Here is a 17,920-nt window from a genome sequence, read left to right on the forward strand (position 1 = left end):
TTCAGCTAGGTGATTTACTTAAAGGACACTGCTACAAAGGATTTGGAGCAAACTGGTAAAAGTGTTTTTTTTAGTTGTATCCTAAAGATGATTAATGTATAGTAGTGCAATTTAAAATATCTTACTTCATGAAGGTGATGTAGGTGAGGGGGTCACATAACCCACTATGATATGTAAAAGTTAAATAAATGGCTAATCATAAACCATCAATTGTAAGTGAAATAATACTATTAATTTTCTTAACCATTGAAGACTCAGCATTGTAATAAATACATTAAGTTGTAAAATCATAGCAATGGACAGTTTCAATGCATACCTTATATTTACAGCTGTGATATTACATCTGGATATTGGCAACATAAAGGAGGGAGGCAGTTTTTTTTTACCATAATATTTGAGGAAGTAATATGTTTTAACGACATTACTTACAATGCACAAAACAAGGCATGGTTACATGTAGCAACAAACAAAGACAACAACGGTAAACTAAACACTACTAGCAATATTAATATGCACCGTATAAATGAAACATAAACAATAAAAATCATACACTCCAACACTTCCCCTTGATTTCTATCGACTGAAGCACATCACCAACACAAATGTTCAATGTCCCCATTCCACGAAACATAAACAGCTCTTGCATAAATGATAATGTAACATGACAACCCTTTAAAACACAAAAAAAATAAATCATTTTTCATTCCTCTTTCTGCTGCTTTTTCCTGTTTCCATTTACCGTATATCTCCGAATATAGTCCCCCCCCCCCAATTTTGAGACCTCAGTTTTGGGAAAAATTTTAAAATGTAAAGGAAGGCAATTTTTCTGTGGTTAGCAAGTTAAGATTCTAGATTCAATAAAAACTATTATTTTCTGTGAAGATTAAGAACAAATCTGTTCACATATTTTCCATCACAACAAAATAACTATACCTAAAACATGTTGTGATCCATTGCATGTATCAGTAATTTATAGTTCCTTAACCAGATGTAATGAAGAAATGAGAAATTTTTTTAAGTATCCAAGGTTATTGTATTTTTTAAACCTTCACAAATTATTAATATTTTTGATTTCCAAATGACTACAGACAATGTCAATATATGTATAAGTTTTAACTTAAAGCCCATAAACAGTATTGCATTTGGCCCTGAAACTTCCTTAGATCCAGTGTAACACACCCATCAACTCATCACAAATCCAAGTGACCTGAAGAATTTAGGAAATCTAAATAAAATTGTGTTAAATAAATTATAAATATTATAAAAATATTGCTATCAAATGCCTGCTAAGCAAAACAATTAAACTACAGGACTTACAAATATCAAAGTAATAAAATTAAGAAATAAACTTTTTCCAACAAACATTAAAACTGAAAAAAAATTATATCAATTTTCAATGCCTCGTCGCGAATCATTGCATAAGTTACACAAAGAGCTTCTGCTCTGCATTTGCGCACAAATTCGACGATATTTTCCTCTAATTCTTTGAATCTGCCGCGTCGAGACCCCCGAAATGACTTCCGCGATGTATTAGCGCTTTGCTAGCGCTGTAAATACTATGATTTACGGCGTATTCTGCAACGGCTATTTTTAAATTGGCATCGAAACTCCGTCTTTGAAGGCCTCTAATCTGCGGCAGGATTGATCCTCATCTTTCTACTTGATCCATCACCTCACTGTTGAACGTAAAATTATTTTTAATAAAGAAAATATCGCGGAAATAATTGCGAAACGTTATGCGACGTAATTTATCGATCCTATTTACCCTGACGAATTGAAGATATTCCTCAATAAATTGATTACACTTTCGATGCTGAGTCGCTGTATTTCGATCAAATGCAGTAATGCCGGCGCTTCTGGTTTAAAGTCGTCGATTATTGCGCCTTTTCAGAAACAAATGCATCACCTATTGCGCATTCTTGTTCTGTGAAAGCGGCAGTGGTTGTAAACACGAACCGCACGGACGTATAGTAGCTACGGACGCAATGAAATGCTAAATCGTCACGAAAGGTTCACTTTATCTGTTTATTTTTCGCAATTATTTAAATCGTGTAGTTATTAAATGAGCGACGGGTACATATACTATTGATTCAATTCTAGTGTTCGATTAATGTAATGATAGTGTGTGTTTAGTTTTCATTTTAATTATTTACTGTTTTGCGTCATTAAGTGATCAGTGTCGATTGAATTATTCTAACAATACTTTTCCAAGAAAAATTAGCGGCTACCCGATGGATTCCGTGAAAACGCATATTCGATATGCTATTTGAATCGGAATAATCGTATCTGTACAACATTTGTGGTAAAAATTGTCTTAATTTCCGGTAAAACGTGGCAGTATTTACTAATATCTCCGATTATAATCCTCATAAATATACTCAAATAGAAAGACTACGAGAACATTAGCCATTATGCCGTTATTTATTACTTTATGGTCACCTTTAGTATGCTAAATTGGATTACACTCGATTATAGTCCCCCCCCCTTACTTTTCCGCGGCCATTTTTGGAAAAAAAGGGGGGACTATATTCGGAGATATACGGTATCTTTATGCGTGTATAGAATCAGTAAAGAAAATACTGTTGGCGGTTATGATGAGGATGATCCTTTAATTGCTAAGAATGACTTAAGGATTAACCTTCTTGTGTCCTATGAAGGTAGTGGAGTGATTCCCATTTGTGTTTCCTCAGAACGGGGCGGTGAGGACTACTGCCGAGGTGCTGACTGTTCCATTGGGGTCAACACGCTTGCATGTGGCCAAGTTAATATGTGCCCTCATATCAGTACATTCGCCAGCAGTTGATGAGTGCCTAATCAAGCTTAATACCATTAATGTACTGCTAGTAAGTATAAAATATGAGTGAATAGTGTGTAAGTTAGAGTAGAACTTGTTTAGTATGTTTCTGAAGGGTCCACAAAAAAAGAGCATGCTAATATATGGGCAAATCCATTTGTGATGGAATTACTTTTAGAGAAAACTATGCAATAGGATATTTCGATAAAATTGTGAAATACAAAAGAATTGCAATACTTCTTACTGTGCATGGTCTAGAAAAAATTATGAAAGTGATGTTTATATACAGAAACAAAATTAATAATCAGCGACATTCCTTCTGAATACCTTATAAATATGCCCAAAATTAACATGTGATGGAATTGCTGCCTGGTTAACCTCCTCTCTCCGGACGAAAATACATCCACTCTCTACTAACAGTAAATCCGAGGCATTCCCTCGAGGCGATGCTTTAGTGGCTGGGGCAGGAGAGTCGCAAATCCTCCACTCAAAGCCGGGCGCCTTTCCACCCTCATCCCCCGACAGACGAGACGACCCTAATCGCCCTCGAAACCTACTATGTGTAATGATTTCAAGCATCTTCAAAACTCCCTGAATCTCAGTAGAATTTTAAAACTTTTAATAAGGCTCCAGGGCTCCAATGTTTGAGTCATTGCTTATGCTATCACAGCCATAAACAAACACGTGACGGAATTCCCAATTGCTTCTTGCTTCAAACTCAAAAATAATAAGGTCATTTAACTGCTAACAATGCTGAATCAACAGTAAACAAATTATGACAAGTTAAAATAAAAATATGTAGCTTCTACACAATCAAATTCCCATCTCCTGTGCACTCTGAGCTTCCTGCTGTTTCCTCCGTTTTTCTGGCTAATTAGCCCTTCTGGCTGCCATAGGTCGCAAGGCACACACTATCGATCGATATTGATATGACGATTAATAACACACTTAAAGATTATTACAAGTAGATTTTTATATTCCACAGTTTAAATTCACTTAAATAATTTGTCCAGTGCTGTCTGCTTTCTATTTCTTGTTCCGAGATCGAGTAATTTTGCTTTAAGCTTCGCGTGGAGATCCAAAGCATGATCTGCTCCCTCAGCACTTGTCACCTGAAGACGCAAGTGTGCCTCGCATTAAGAAATGCATCTGAATGCGTCACGGTCGTAGAAAGAGAGATGTGGGATGAATGTAGGAAGGTCAATGGCTGATAATAATAAAATAACTTATGAATGCAGAAGTTTACACTTCCTCAGAAGATACTTGGTAATGACTTGTGGTTTGCTTCATGGCAAGTAATTGAGCACACTACCCAGGAAAGCACAACTATTTAATATGCACTACCCTAATAATTATACCAGTATTTTGTTTGAATGGCACTGGGACCTAGAGAAATTGCTGTGCTAAGGAGGAATGTCCTAACCAAGTTCCACTGTATTTTTGATCTTGAATGAAATATAATCTGATTAATTTCTCCAATTGACCTCGTTTGAATATTAAATTGTCATTGCTTACACAAATGGATCAAAATCAAACAAGAAGGATAAGTATGTAGTGCTTGCCCTTATAACAGAACCTATCTAGCTAATTCTCTCTTTCATATTTGCTATTTTGCGTTTAAATGTTTCACGGTGTCATTGAATATCTTAAATATGTCACAATGCATATTTTCAGGATTTATTTTTCAAGTACAGTTGGAACAATTTCCTTCACACCCAAGTGGAGCAGGCAATATCGCTGGCATTAGACATTCCAAAGAGTGATAACGAGAACAGGAGGACCCCAGAAGCTGGTGACTGGGGGAATGAGTTGGGGCGTGCACCTGACACTCGAGTGTCTCCGCTGCAGAGTGATGACGATGCCACTGTCCTGCCCTCTGCTGTGGAGGAAGACATGCACGAGGGAAGTGACGCCAAGGGTCAGCAGACTGCAACGACAGAGGAGAAAGGCTGCAAAGAGGATGAGCCCAGCTTGGTTCAGCATGTAAGTGTTGATCTATGCACCTTGCAATTACAGCACACTCTTGATTATCCGGCTGTGGGATATCCGTGTTGTGGATTATCCATTGTGCATGATTTTCACTCTCGCTCTATTTTTTCGGCGATCTTTATTAAAAAATAAAATCGGACGCAAAATCACCGAAATTAATGCATTTGAATGCTAGGATACAACGGGCTTATTATTTCCGTTAGCATCCCGTTCGTAAATTGGAAGTGATTGAGCACTAGGAATTGGAATTCATGGGAGCACCGTGTTCCTGTTTTCCAAGCCTTGCAGTGCGCGACCTCGCTTTGTGATCACAGGTACATGTCCTGCAGCAGTTTCAACCGTGACAACTTGTGTGAGACTTGACTAAATGGTGTTGTGCCTGGCAGTGTAGTTGCCGACGTCGAGCAGTGGCTTTGAAGCATTCTTGCAAACCACTTTTCTGTATCTGTGATCACACAGCCACGGATGTGTGGTTTTCGAAACCAGGCCTTACATGGAGCATTAATAATAAGAGTATAACCATGTTACCTCCACTAAGAAGATCACATAAATAATAATTAGAGATGTGCGAGTAGTATCCGTGAATACTCGAATACCTCGAATACTAGAAAGTAGTGATGGGTCGGTTCGATTCCTCGATTCTCGGCCAAGAATCGGAATCGAAAATGAGTACTTGCGAATGTGAAAAATCGATTCCGATTCCAGTAGTACTTCAAACCACAAATTTAAATATGACCGCGTTTCCAACAGTCATTTGACTTTTCGCGCCGCATTCAGCAATCTACCGACAGGATGCGCTATCATGAAAATCATGTAGTAATACAGTTTTTAAAGCTGATAAGTCATTCCAATGCCTTGGCTTGGTAGTTTTAGCTTGCTGTACGCCCTATAGTTGTCGGGGCCGAATACATTTACGCCAGCCGCGGCGTCCGATCGTCTTCCGACCCGGCGCACACCGGTCCAAAATCGGAAAAAGCTGGAATCAAGTCCAAAATGACCTTTTTGAGGATAGAGGCATGAAAATTAGCGTAAATACTCATAAATCATTACCAGGTATATACTTATATGCCATTTTACATAAATACGACGCTTTAGTGATGATACAGTGGCCCAAACATGACCAACTTTTCAAAACCACGCGCGATCTCGTTAATCCTCGAAAATGTTTAAATTTATCCAGGTGGTGTTGCGTTGGTATGATTTTTATGGAATAAAAAACGCAATATTCCTTTCACTTGGTGCTTTGTCCATACTTCCTATGACTTTTGAAGATTTTGGCTTTCATCTGTCTGGTTTACAACGCGAAATGGTCGACCCATTTTTCACTTGAAATTTGACATAAAGTAGAAACTATCTGTCGTTTACGAAAAATATAACTCGGAAAATTTGAACCACTACAAAGTAGAAATTTCTAAAGAGTACTAAGCAGAAATCTTGGAAAAAAACGTTTACGAAGAAGGAAATAAGAGCGATTTTTCAATCGCGCGTCAAGGCTGAGCTACACGCCGGGGAACTCGGTAACTGAGGTCGCTTTTTCAAGTTTTTAAAAACTTAAGTCTTGAAAATCGTCATTTAAAGCATGGATAATCGTCTTCATTGACTTAAAACACTAAACTGAGGGTGTTAAAAAGGGTTATGTATAGATCGACTTTACCATTTAACGCATTACTCGAGTGAAAATACTAAGGATACTGTTGTAGCCGCGCAGAAAGCAGAGTTTTCACACCACAAGGCATCTTTTAGCCTTTTTTATTACTGCATCCGTCCGATGTGATATTATTCATATTCAAACAGTCTGCAATGTTACTATCAGATTTCACATATTTCAATGAAATCTCTCCCTCCTTCACAGCCTCTCGGACATAGTTGTATTTTACCACGAAATGTTTACTCCTCTCATTTACTATGTCATTATTGGCAATGTATATGGCACCTTGGTTATCACAAAAAATGGTGCAGGTCTTTGGAATGAGGCTGCTTTGCTTCAATTCACCAAAAAACAGCCTCATCCACTGGATTTCACACACACATTCATAAATAGCAATATACTCAGCATGCGTGCTTGAGGTGGCTATGCTTCTCTGCTTCCTACTTTTCCAAATTATTGCTCCACCTCCCAGCGTGATAACATACCCAGTGACAGACTTTCGATCATCTCTTTCCCCTGCCCAATCTGAATCACAATAGCATGCAAAACCTTCACCTTTCCTGAAAACAAGTTGATAATCACATGTACTCTTTAAATATCTCATTACATGTTGAACTCCATTCCAATTTGTTACAGTGGGGTTGCTACAGCATTGACTAAGTTTGCACACTGCATTTGCAATATCTGGACGAGTATTGGTACTCAAGTATAACAAGCTGCCTATTGCACTCTGGTATTTCTCCTTGCAAAAAATTTCTCCTTCTCCTTTACTCTCAAAATTTGCACCTGCTTGTAGTGGACAAGAAACACCTTTACCTTCTAACATAAAAAAATCTCTGAGAAAAGACATGACATACTTCTTCTGACTCAAAATGACAGTTCCCCTGTTTGGTCTGGTGAATTGGATGGACAAAAATGTGTTCACCATACCCAAATCCTTCACCTGAATTAAGGATGAAATTTCATTTTTGAACACACCTACTTCTTCCTTCTCACCTATAATCAAGAAATCATCAATATATGTTCCAACAATTACATTGCTCCTTAAGTACACACAAGGGTCACTGATACATTTCACAAACCCTTACTCCACCAAAATCTTACTGAGAAACTCATACCAATTTCTCCCTGACTGTTTTAAACCATAAAGGCTCTTCTTCAACCTACAAACAAAATAATCTCTGTTTACATCCACCCCTTCAGGAACAGACATATATATGGTCTCATCCAGCTTGCTGTTTAAATAAGCCCCCACCACGTCTAGGTGATCTATTTCCCAATTATTTTCCACAGCAATATAGGCTAACAGACGAACTGATTTCCTCTCAATAACTGGACTAGAAGTGTCATGATAATTCTCACCGTATGTTTGAGTAAAACCCTGAGCCACAAGTCTTGCCTTAAATCTTACAATGTTACCTTCGTTATTCTTTTTAAGAGCAAAAACCCATTTACAGCCCACTACTTTCATATCCGGTCGTCTTCTCACGATGTCCCAGGTCTCTTGGCCTTCGATGTTCCGTAATTCTTCTTCAATGGCTAACCTCCAGTTGTCGGCTTGAGATCCTTCTATGGCTTGGCGGTAACTGGTTGGGACATCATCTTTTCCAAAGACAGAACGGGTGAAGTTGCAGCATTCACACGGTCCTTTGGGCACCCGCTGCCGATTTGACCTCCTCAGGACTTGAGGATTTTCCTGCTCTTGTTCCTCATTCTGGACCTGGGCCTCTATTTCTGCATTTTCCTCTCCTGGCCTCTGGGCTATGGCTTGTGGCATATGTGTCGGGAGGGCTGCATCAACTTCTTCTTCTGTCTTCTTACTCATTAAGTTCCGCAATGGTTCTATCTTCATCATCCCTTCATGGTGCAGGTGTCCCAAACGGTTGTGCCATGTTGTTGCTGCAATTTTACATGCTTTCATACCTTCATGTTCTTCAGCTTCTTTTCTTATTTGTGAAATAGAAGCACTCCCTTCAGTAGTGAGGTAATACAGGAAACCAACGCGATACCCCTGGAACAGAGTAGCTTCTTCGTCGCTAACAGTAGTCTTTCCGTCTCTCCTCACAATGGTCAAGCCCTTCTCTTCTAATTTCCCTTCCGAAATCAAATTGTCTTGGAGGCAAGGAATATATAACACATTAGTAAACTTTATTTTCCATCCACCACATTCATTCGACATCTGGATGGTCACTGATCCTTGACCTTCTATTTTTAGTGATGTACCATCACCCACAGTTACTTCTCCAGAGAGGGGTTTGAAATCAACAAACAAATCTTTCCTAGGGCTCATGTGATCCGATGCTGCTGAATCCAGTATCCATATGCCGTTGTTTGCATGGTTTGGATTTCTTTGCATGCAGAGTACTTTATAGCCTCTTGATACTACTGATGCTGATGACTTCTTCTCTTCTTCATCTTGCTTCTGTATGGCAGGACAAAATCTTGCAGTATGCCCCTCCTTTCCACATTGAAACAAATGTATCTCCTCCCAATAGGTTTCTTTGGAGCATTTTGTGATTTATTTTCACTGCTTACTTTAGGTCTGTTTGGCTTCTTCTTTGCCTTGAGAACCTTGTGTTCTTCTGTCTTCGCGTAATCCTCATTTTCCATTCTCTTCTCTTCTAGCAGGAGTTGGGACTTAACATATTTGGATGTTATGTCTCCTTCATTTGTTCTGTAAATACTTCATATAAACCCAGCATATTTTTCTCGAGGCAGACCCATGAGGTAGAACGCAGCCAGTGCTCTATCCGGGAGATTAATGCCACACTTAGTAATTTTACGGTTGTAATTCTGGATCTTGCACATGTACTCCATCATGGAAAGGTCTTCCGTTTTTTCGGTATTTACCATTTCCTTTAGGAACATTATCTCCTGGAACACGTCGTAAGTGGTGCACATGTCTCTTAATGCCTCCCACATATCCTTCGCTAGGTCCAGTCCCACGATATCATCCAAAAATGAATCATCTACGTATTGTATGATAATGGCTCTGGCCTGTTGATTTTGTCGCTGACGGCGCCTAACCTCTTGTGGTGGGAGTTGGCTTTCGTCTTCCATTTCTATCTCGTTTCCATCACTGCCGAATGCTATGTATGGATGGAAACCTTTTACCGCTTCCCAACAATCTTTCTTCATTAAAAAAGCTTCAATTCTTACAGCCCATACATTGTAATTATCGCTGTCGAGTATTGGTATTGGGATACACGTCTTCTTTTCTTCCGCCATTTTTGATGATTCCGAACTTACAAAGAACAATTATGGAGTTCACTTCTTCTAACCTCAAACGTATTCGCCGTTCACACCATCAAAAGAAAACTTCGCTTCGCATCAACACTTAGTGGCTAAGTCTCATAATCTATCAAAAAACAAAAAAAAAATCTTCTTTACGTCTTAAACTATTTTTATTCGTCTTCAATATCCCAAGGCCGCACAACAATCACTTTGATATTGGCAACGTAAATAAAATAACAAAACAAACATTCATCATCACCTTGAACGTAAAAATGCAAAACCCTACAAAATATTAATTTTCACATTACAACAAAAAGGTCCCAGCTGGAGCAGTGTTCCTATTACATTACAAAGACCATAAATGAAAAGCTTCAAAAGAAAATATCAAGTTACAGGAGAATAATAGAATCGTGTTTCACCCTTCCCCTCTTTCTCACCCACTGACCTTTTTCTGCCTACCTGCTTCGAAGTTCCCCATTTCTGGAGGTCATCTGCTGCATGAGTACCAGCTCGCACAGGGATCATATTACGAAGACCTTAGCTTCGAAAAAACTATCAAGTTACACGAGAACAATAGAAACATGTTTTACCACCCCCCTTTTATCACCCACTGATCTTTTTCAGCCTACCTGCTTCAAAGTTACCAGTTTCTGGAGGTCAACTGCTGCATGAATCACCTATCAGCCCAAAAGGTGTTTAACAATGGCTTTCGGCAATTGATATTACACCTTTATTGGATTGAAATATTATTAATGTGCGAGTAATAATGAAAAGAATAAGACCAAACGCGACGTATTTCTGACTTTATTAATGCATTTTACCTAAGGAAATAAATGTTAAACTACGACGGAGACTTAGCATTCTGGCGAGACTCGATATGAGCAGCAGAGCTTCTCAGAAGTTGATGCAGTATTTTTTCTGAAAACATATGTCAAGTTACAATTTATGAGTTGTGTATAAATCTCTATTGTTACAGTCACAGACGAAGGGATATTTTCTCAGGATATTTGGTTTCTCCCTGCTAGCTATTGGAATTCATCATCTTATCTCGTGAGAACTTCCAGAGATGGACTGAAAATAATCGAAGAAAATCCGGTGGAGAAGCGCATGTATTTTTGCAAAATGCCTCGGATTGTCCGCTAGCACTTGACAGCAGAAGTGGAGGTAAAGCGAGCTACCTGCTGAAAATAAGAAGTTAGATAAAGCCGAGTATCAGATGGGCATGCTGCTGAAATGGTGTTTGGTTGATAAGAATGTATACATCAGACAGAAATCCATCGTAGCAGTGTAAATGCCGAGACGGCATGCAATCATTCTTCTGAGGTAGTGTGTCCCCTTAGAATACAGTAAAACTTCGATTTTACGCACTTTGATTTTACATCAAGTCTCGTTTTTACGCAGCGACACTCAAGTCCGGCCGGAAAGCATAGGGAATTGCAATGGAGAAACTTCGATTTTACATCTTTTCTTTATTTTACGCAGTTTTTCGATTTTGCGCAGCATTACCCCAGCCCCAAAGAGGCCGCTAATCTTGATTTTACGCAGTTGTCTTTCGACTTGTTTTGAAAATCCCGACTGGAGCAATATGAAGTTAATTTATTTATTCGTCTCAATGAGTTGCAAAAATGAATATATGAACGGTTGAAATGCCGTCGCGCTGTTGAGCGTGAAACTAAAAACATCGCGAATCAAATTATTGCTTCCCCCTGCGCCCTCTCAGTAATATTTCAGGCTCCTTTACGAATGCGAATCTCGCTCTTGGTTCAAATTTGCCGTAGAAGGATATCGAAACATAAAACTTACGGCAATCATTTATAACATATTTATTGTTATTACAGTAGATGGTCGTTAATCCGGAATTATGAACTACGGAATATCTATCCCTAACAGAAGGTTTTTTAGAATTTTGCCAATGCTATGTTTTCCGTCGCCCCAGCGAAATATAACTTCGAAATGAGCCGTTAAAAATCCTCCCGTGCCAAAATATTGGATTCCAAGGTGATCCAAAAAACAGTCGTACTTCTAGTATGGATGTAAGTCGATGGTGATTTAACGCGATGGTAAAAGCAACATGCGTTGTCTCATTCCGCGGGCTAACCCCACATCAGCGGGACGAATGGAGGCGAGGGAAAGTTGCTTGCGCGGCGCACTTATCAGAACTGACTCAACTTCTATCTCATTGTCAGTGGGTTTAAATGAAATATGATTGGAACTTGAATAGCTATTAGCTTAACTCCGCTAGGTGGCAAGAGTTTTTCTTTTTAACGGAAAGGGAGTTGATGCCCTCGGAGAATGACTCGCGTCGTCAATCGTCACGTAATCATTGAAGTCAAATTCAAGACGTGAGTGATAAGGCAGTCCCTTTAAACTCAGGAATGGCATAGCACCATTAAATCGAAATACAAAAAGTGTCCGGTGTTATCAGATATGGGGAAGCAAAATATTACGCGAAGGTGAGTCACACGGCTTGTAAGTCGAAGGTCCCGGCGCTGAATTCGCGGAAGAATGCCTACAGAGAAGCTATACCCGGTAGATTCAATCTACTAATGCTAAAATTTCATTGGGAAATGCTTTTTTAATGGGTAAAAATTTTAAAGAGGGAAAATTGTTCCGGATTATTAATCATTTTTTTATTCATTACTGGCGACATGACGGCAGTTGCATGGTTATTTAAATAGTTCTCTTAAAAAAAGTGATCTAAACACTGGAAAAATCAAAATTTCCGAATATCCCGAGTCCTGTGTGCTCCATATTATCTATGGTTAGAAGTCCGTGAATTTCGCGAGACGCGATATCGCGAAATAACACGAAATAACGCGAAATCGGTTATTTAAAACGAAATTTCGCGTTATTTGCGATTTTAGGTGGATTGGCGAAAAAATCATATGTAATGAGTCGTAATCTATTAAAACATAAGCCTTCATTGTTTAACGCTGCCGACGTTCATTTGCTCTATCTCATTACGATTCCAAGGTCAATTGGCTCGTTTAGTCTCGCGTAATATCGCGCACTGTAGTGATTTCTCCGCCAGAATTTGCCGTTAAATTTATCACTGCCTCTTTCTTACCTGAAGAATTAGATATTATGAATTAAAAATGCGCGGAAAGAAATTTAGCGCGGCCGCGGAGGAGCGGAAATACAAGCTCACACGCCCGATACGCGTCAATGCCGAGCAGTAATTCCGGCGACTCACCGCGGCGCATTAGACTGCGTTATTGGATAACCTGTTGCAGGAATACCTTGAGTATGGGTCTAATGTAACAATTTCGTTGACTTAAACACGGCCGCTGGCTGGGACCGGGCCGCCGTTCACGGCACGGCCCACAGCGTGGCAGAGTCGTCTCGTCTGAAAGCGGCCTGAATTTCACGGCGTCGTGACGTGAGCGGCGGCCGGCGAAAAGTCGTTTCGTCAGAAAGTGGCCTCAATGTAGCACTGCCTGTATTTCGCGCCGTAGACAGTGCACCGCCGGGCCGGATTGAAATGGACGCCGTGGTGACCATGGCGGCCGTCAACGGCACCGTGCGTTAACTGCGCGGTTCGATTGGTTTTAACTTTTAAGACATCCATAGACACGTATGGTTATTTGAAAGCACGAAGCGCTAGCAGTGGTGGAAGGGAAGGGAGGAACAGAAAGGATAGGAGGAGAGGGGATTCTCCTTATTAGCGGACGGATCGTCGGATATTTGGCTCTCCACTGAGCTTCAATGCAAAAAAATCATTTCAACATTGGCCAAATCTAATACCTAATTCTTCAGGTGAGAAAGCGTCTCATTCTAGATGCTTCAGGATCGATAAATGGGAAATAATTTTTCAAGTTTCTTTGAATCCGATTATGTTTTGTTATGTGCACTTCTTTCTCTGCCTTTCCTGACTGATAGGCAACAGCTGTAATCAAAACTAAGCGACTTTGTTGTATCTAGCTGCTGTCCCATCTTCCCTCGACACCTGGGTGAGGGGTATCGAAAGGGAACCCACGACATGAAACATTTCAGACAATTTGTAAGTTATACAGTACTGCAGCTACCCAGCACTCAGTTTGAAAACACCACCGTGATAGGTTGTGTTTTGGGGTTAGACTGTTTTTTTTATCGTAGTTCCAGCTTTCAATATTGAACGAAGGATAGGAATTTTAAAATGCCAAAAGCTAGTGATACTCTTCACACCAGGGTAAGTGAATTTAGTTGAGAAGGATGTTATGTGAAAGACAGAGTATTACTGTGCAAAGTTTGTGATAAAAGATTTTAATTCAAAAAATGTGACACTTTGTTAAAGCACATCAGTAGCGATACTCATAAACATGCGAAAGAAAGAGGACCCACAAAACGACAGCTACCATTTGAACACACAGTCACTCACTCAAAGAAAGGAAAGGAGGAGCTTGTTGTTGCTACTACAGAAGCATTTTTAAAGGCTTTATTTAGTGTAGAGAAACTTGACAATGCAAAAATCCTGGAATGGCTCTCGAAGTATACACATATAAGGTAATGGGGATTTTGCTGTTTGCTGATTGTATTAGCTAAGACTACATACTTGAACCATTCATATACCTTGAACCAATATAAATTGAACCACTTCTTTCATGTTGTTTTATCAGAAATTTTGGGCAATCGAAATTGTGTTAAATATTAAGTAAAATGCTTAATAAAAGTATAGGTATTAATGAAACAAGTACCATAAAATAATAAAACGCCTATACACCGGGAAAAATGTAACATTATAATAACACCGCCAAGATTTTCTATAACACCAAAATCACATGGTTTTAAAACGAATTTTAGCAAAAAATAAAACCACTTTCACGGACCTCTATCTATGGTATACTATTTGGAAGGAGGTAACCGACAGCTGGGGTCATTAGCGCCATGAAGTAAGGGTTGGAGGGGTAGAAACCCTATGCTGGCATTAGCCAGGTTGTAATGATAGGCTCCAAAGGGACCAGGACTTAACGTCCCATCTGCTGGACAGAGTGGTGCACTGGAAGTGCCCTCCACATTACACTCAAGTAGGGATAAGGCCATCTCTGATAAGTTTCTGCTACTGCCAGGACTTGAACCCAGGCCCACAGGGTGTAAAGCCTTCGTGATGTGTTAGCAAAATTTTGCTCCCTGTTCATGGGGTTAATTTGGACGACTATCCTCAGATACCTCATTTCTTCAATCTCCAATCTTTGTATGTCTGCAGGTGGTTAAAAAGATTTCCTGAAAACTGCTTTTAATGAGAATATTTTCGAAAATTAGCTTTTCTGTGAGCATTTGGTATCACCATTCCAAAATTTCTCCTGGGTAACAGGAGTAATCTTAGAGCCAGAAATGATAGCAATTCAACCATGTTGTTCGACCATGGGAAAGATAGTTCAGGAATGCAATGTTGTTTCTCCTAAGGCAACACATCATCTGTCTTGTTGCCTGTGAGTAAATAAGATTATTAGGCTTCATTTTCTTGCCTCCAAATGAGTAATTGAATCCAGGAAACATATATCTGACACAATTGAAACTGATTTCATGCTCTTTTACCATAAAGCCTCGCATGTGAGACTTCTGATTCCGGTTCTGGCTTAAATCAGAACAATACAAAAGTGTATGACAAAGCATTCTAAAAATAATGAGCAATTGTTATCCTGAAATCTATACTCCTCCTCAATACCAGCTCTTGATTTTACACACTTTGATTTTACACAGTGCCCATATTTTGGTCCCTCCAACTGCGTGAAATCAAAGTTTTACTGTATTTGAAAGAGATGTTAGTTGAATCAACTATATGCCCAATTGTTTCCATAAAATTAAAATATTCCATTAATCAGCTAAATTCCTGTTCGAATCCTTTAAAGGAAATCAAAATTACTCCCCAAAATCTTGTGTTTCCTGCTTCATAGTCAAACATTGCCGTATTCATCATTTAATGTTCGAGGTATTTGAAATTCGAGGTATTCACATATTTGAGCAATGATTTAATATTCGAATTTGATATTCGAGTTCGAGAAATCTGCTATTCGACCCATCTTAAATAATAATATATTGTTTGTTTTACGTAAATTATGAAAATTACAAGAAATAGATGTGAAAGTTTGGGTTATCGGTGTTTTCCGATTATTGGTGCCGTCTCTCTCTCCCCATCATTGTGATTAATTGGGAGTGTGCAGTGTGTTATAATGCATGTGTGTGATGTGAGAGATCAGGGCAGGTGTGGAAACTGTTTTAGTTTCTAGAATGAGTAAGTCATAAGGATGGAGAAATTGGCACTTCGCAATGTAATATGCACCTGTTCTTAAGATATGGATTAATGATAGGTGCAATGTGATAAATACCCTATCATTAATACATAGTTCATTTGTTGAGTTCTAAGTACTTTTCCGTAAAAATGGATATTTTTTCCTCCTGTGGACAACAGCCAAAATTTGCAAATTAAAAAATTTTTGTATTTTCAAAAACTTTGTTGTATCAAATACACCATGCATTTGGCATAGGCTTTTCATCAAGACTGACAGACTCTTTGTATTATCAAAACTTTATTAGGGATGTGCGATTACTCGAAAATTCGAGTTAAGTCGAGTAGTTTTGGTTAGAGAGCTGTCGAGGCAAGTGGGTTCCGATGTCTGCTCACATGAGGTGCTACATATCATTAAACTCATGTAAGAATGTCGTTTGTAAAGTTGATAAATCTTTCTAGTTCCTTGGCCTGAGAGTTTCAGCTTGCTTTATACACAGTAGTCAACTACTATAGCATTCAACATTGGTGTTGAATTGAATTCCTTTTCGTCGGTGGCTGCAGCCAACCCTCAGGACCCAGCAGCATATTAGGAGTACAGTAAACTCTCGATTATGCGAAGCAGGATTTTACGAAGTTTTTGATTTTACGAAGTGATATTGCGGTCCCAGCGAAAAGCCTATGGTAAATACATGGCGCTATTCGACTATACGAAGTTTCAAATATACGAAATGCTTTGAATTTACGAACCTCCGATCGGTCCCCAAGAGCGAAAGGCATTCGTTTATACGAACTATGGCGAAATATTTGTCAACAAAACTAGTTACGCCGGCGTAAGTAGCTAAATAAATCAGCGCTTCCAACTGTGGTTCATTAAAAGTGTGAAATCGTAAATGGTAGTGCAACTTTGGAGAGAAAGGGTTCGCCTAAAACCTCACGGTGGGAATTTAGGGGAAGTAGGAGTGCAGTAAAATATCGCGACTGACATAATGCCCCTATTTACGTGCCCCTATTCGTAAACATCTCATCGACAATACTTCGTAGTCAAACATGTCAGGAAGGTCGCGCGGGGTATTTCGTACACCCCTAATTAACTCTTTGCACTGCTGTGAACGTTCTTCGAAGACTACTTGACTACTTTTCGCCCAAGCACTTCGAAGGGTCTCTAATCCGGGACCCTTTCCTCGACGAGCTCACCCTCGCTGGCCCCTCTCCTCGACCCTCCGAGCGGGGGCCTCTGTCCCCAAACGTGACCGCTCTGACTGCATTTTGAAAATCTATCAATCAATGCCATCATCAAAAAATAATTGTTTGCATCGCACTCCTGCCAATCAGGCATTCAAGTACTTCTCTGAACCGTGTCTCTGCGATGAGAAATAACGATTTTGTTAACTGTGCTAAAATGGCGAAGTTAATAAAATTGCCATTTATCATCGCAGGAACACGGTTCAAAGACGTACTTTATTTCCTCCACTACAATCGCAAATTGCTGGAAATCGGCCTTTGATAGCGCATCATGAGGATGTTCTCGAGGGTGGTAATTGATACAACTAGCCTACTAGTAATTCTACTGCTATAATATCACGGCTATGGTTTATTCGTTGCGTTATACCTTCAGGAAGCTGCAGCGGATAAAATCGCGGAGGAGATTAGAGGCTTAAAAGATGATTTTGAAAAATTCTTGGAAAAAGCAGGAAGAACACAGCGCACAACATCAAACGATTATATTGCCCTTGACGATGATCTCCAGGCTTGGGTCAATGGGACGCCGGTACATACGTCGGAAGAAGCAGCGGCCGGGACTAGTCAGAATAGCAGTGACGACGAAGATGAAAGTGAGGAAGTAATTTCACCAAATAAAAAAGAAGTACACGCTGCCCTCCAAACATTAAGATACTTTGATCTGGCTAACGAGTTAGGTCCCCAATTTCATTCCCATTTATGCAAGTAAAAACCATGGTGGAAGCGGCGATGGAGAAGGGCAAAAATAAAAAAATTACTGCCTTTTTTTAGTAATATCTTTTTGTGTATATAATATCCTTCCTGAATA

At 39.4% G+C, this 17,920-nt stretch overlaps 1 protein-coding gene across 4 annotated transcripts in view; it reads left to right on the forward strand.

Moving 5' to 3' along the window:
- Positions 1-17,920, forward strand: part of LOC124158452 (serine/threonine-protein phosphatase 6 regulatory subunit 3) — a 153,590-nt gene that overhangs the window by 54,463 nt on the left and 81,207 nt on the right. For all 4 annotated transcript variants that reach the window (XM_046533542.1, XM_046533540.1, XM_046533539.1 and 1 more), the window contains exons 9-10: positions 2,691-2,843; positions 4,469-4,777. In XM_046533542.1, coding sequence (XP_046389498.1) covers positions 2,691-2,843; positions 4,469-4,777 — 462 coding nt within the window. The remainder of the gene's footprint in view (positions 1-2,690; positions 2,844-4,468; positions 4,778-17,920) is intronic.

This window comes from Ischnura elegans, chromosome 5 (assembly GCF_921293095.1).
Source record: "Ischnura elegans chromosome 5, ioIscEleg1.1, whole genome shotgun sequence".
Lineage (NCBI taxonomy): Eukaryota > Metazoa > Arthropoda > Insecta > Odonata > Coenagrionidae > Ischnura > Ischnura elegans.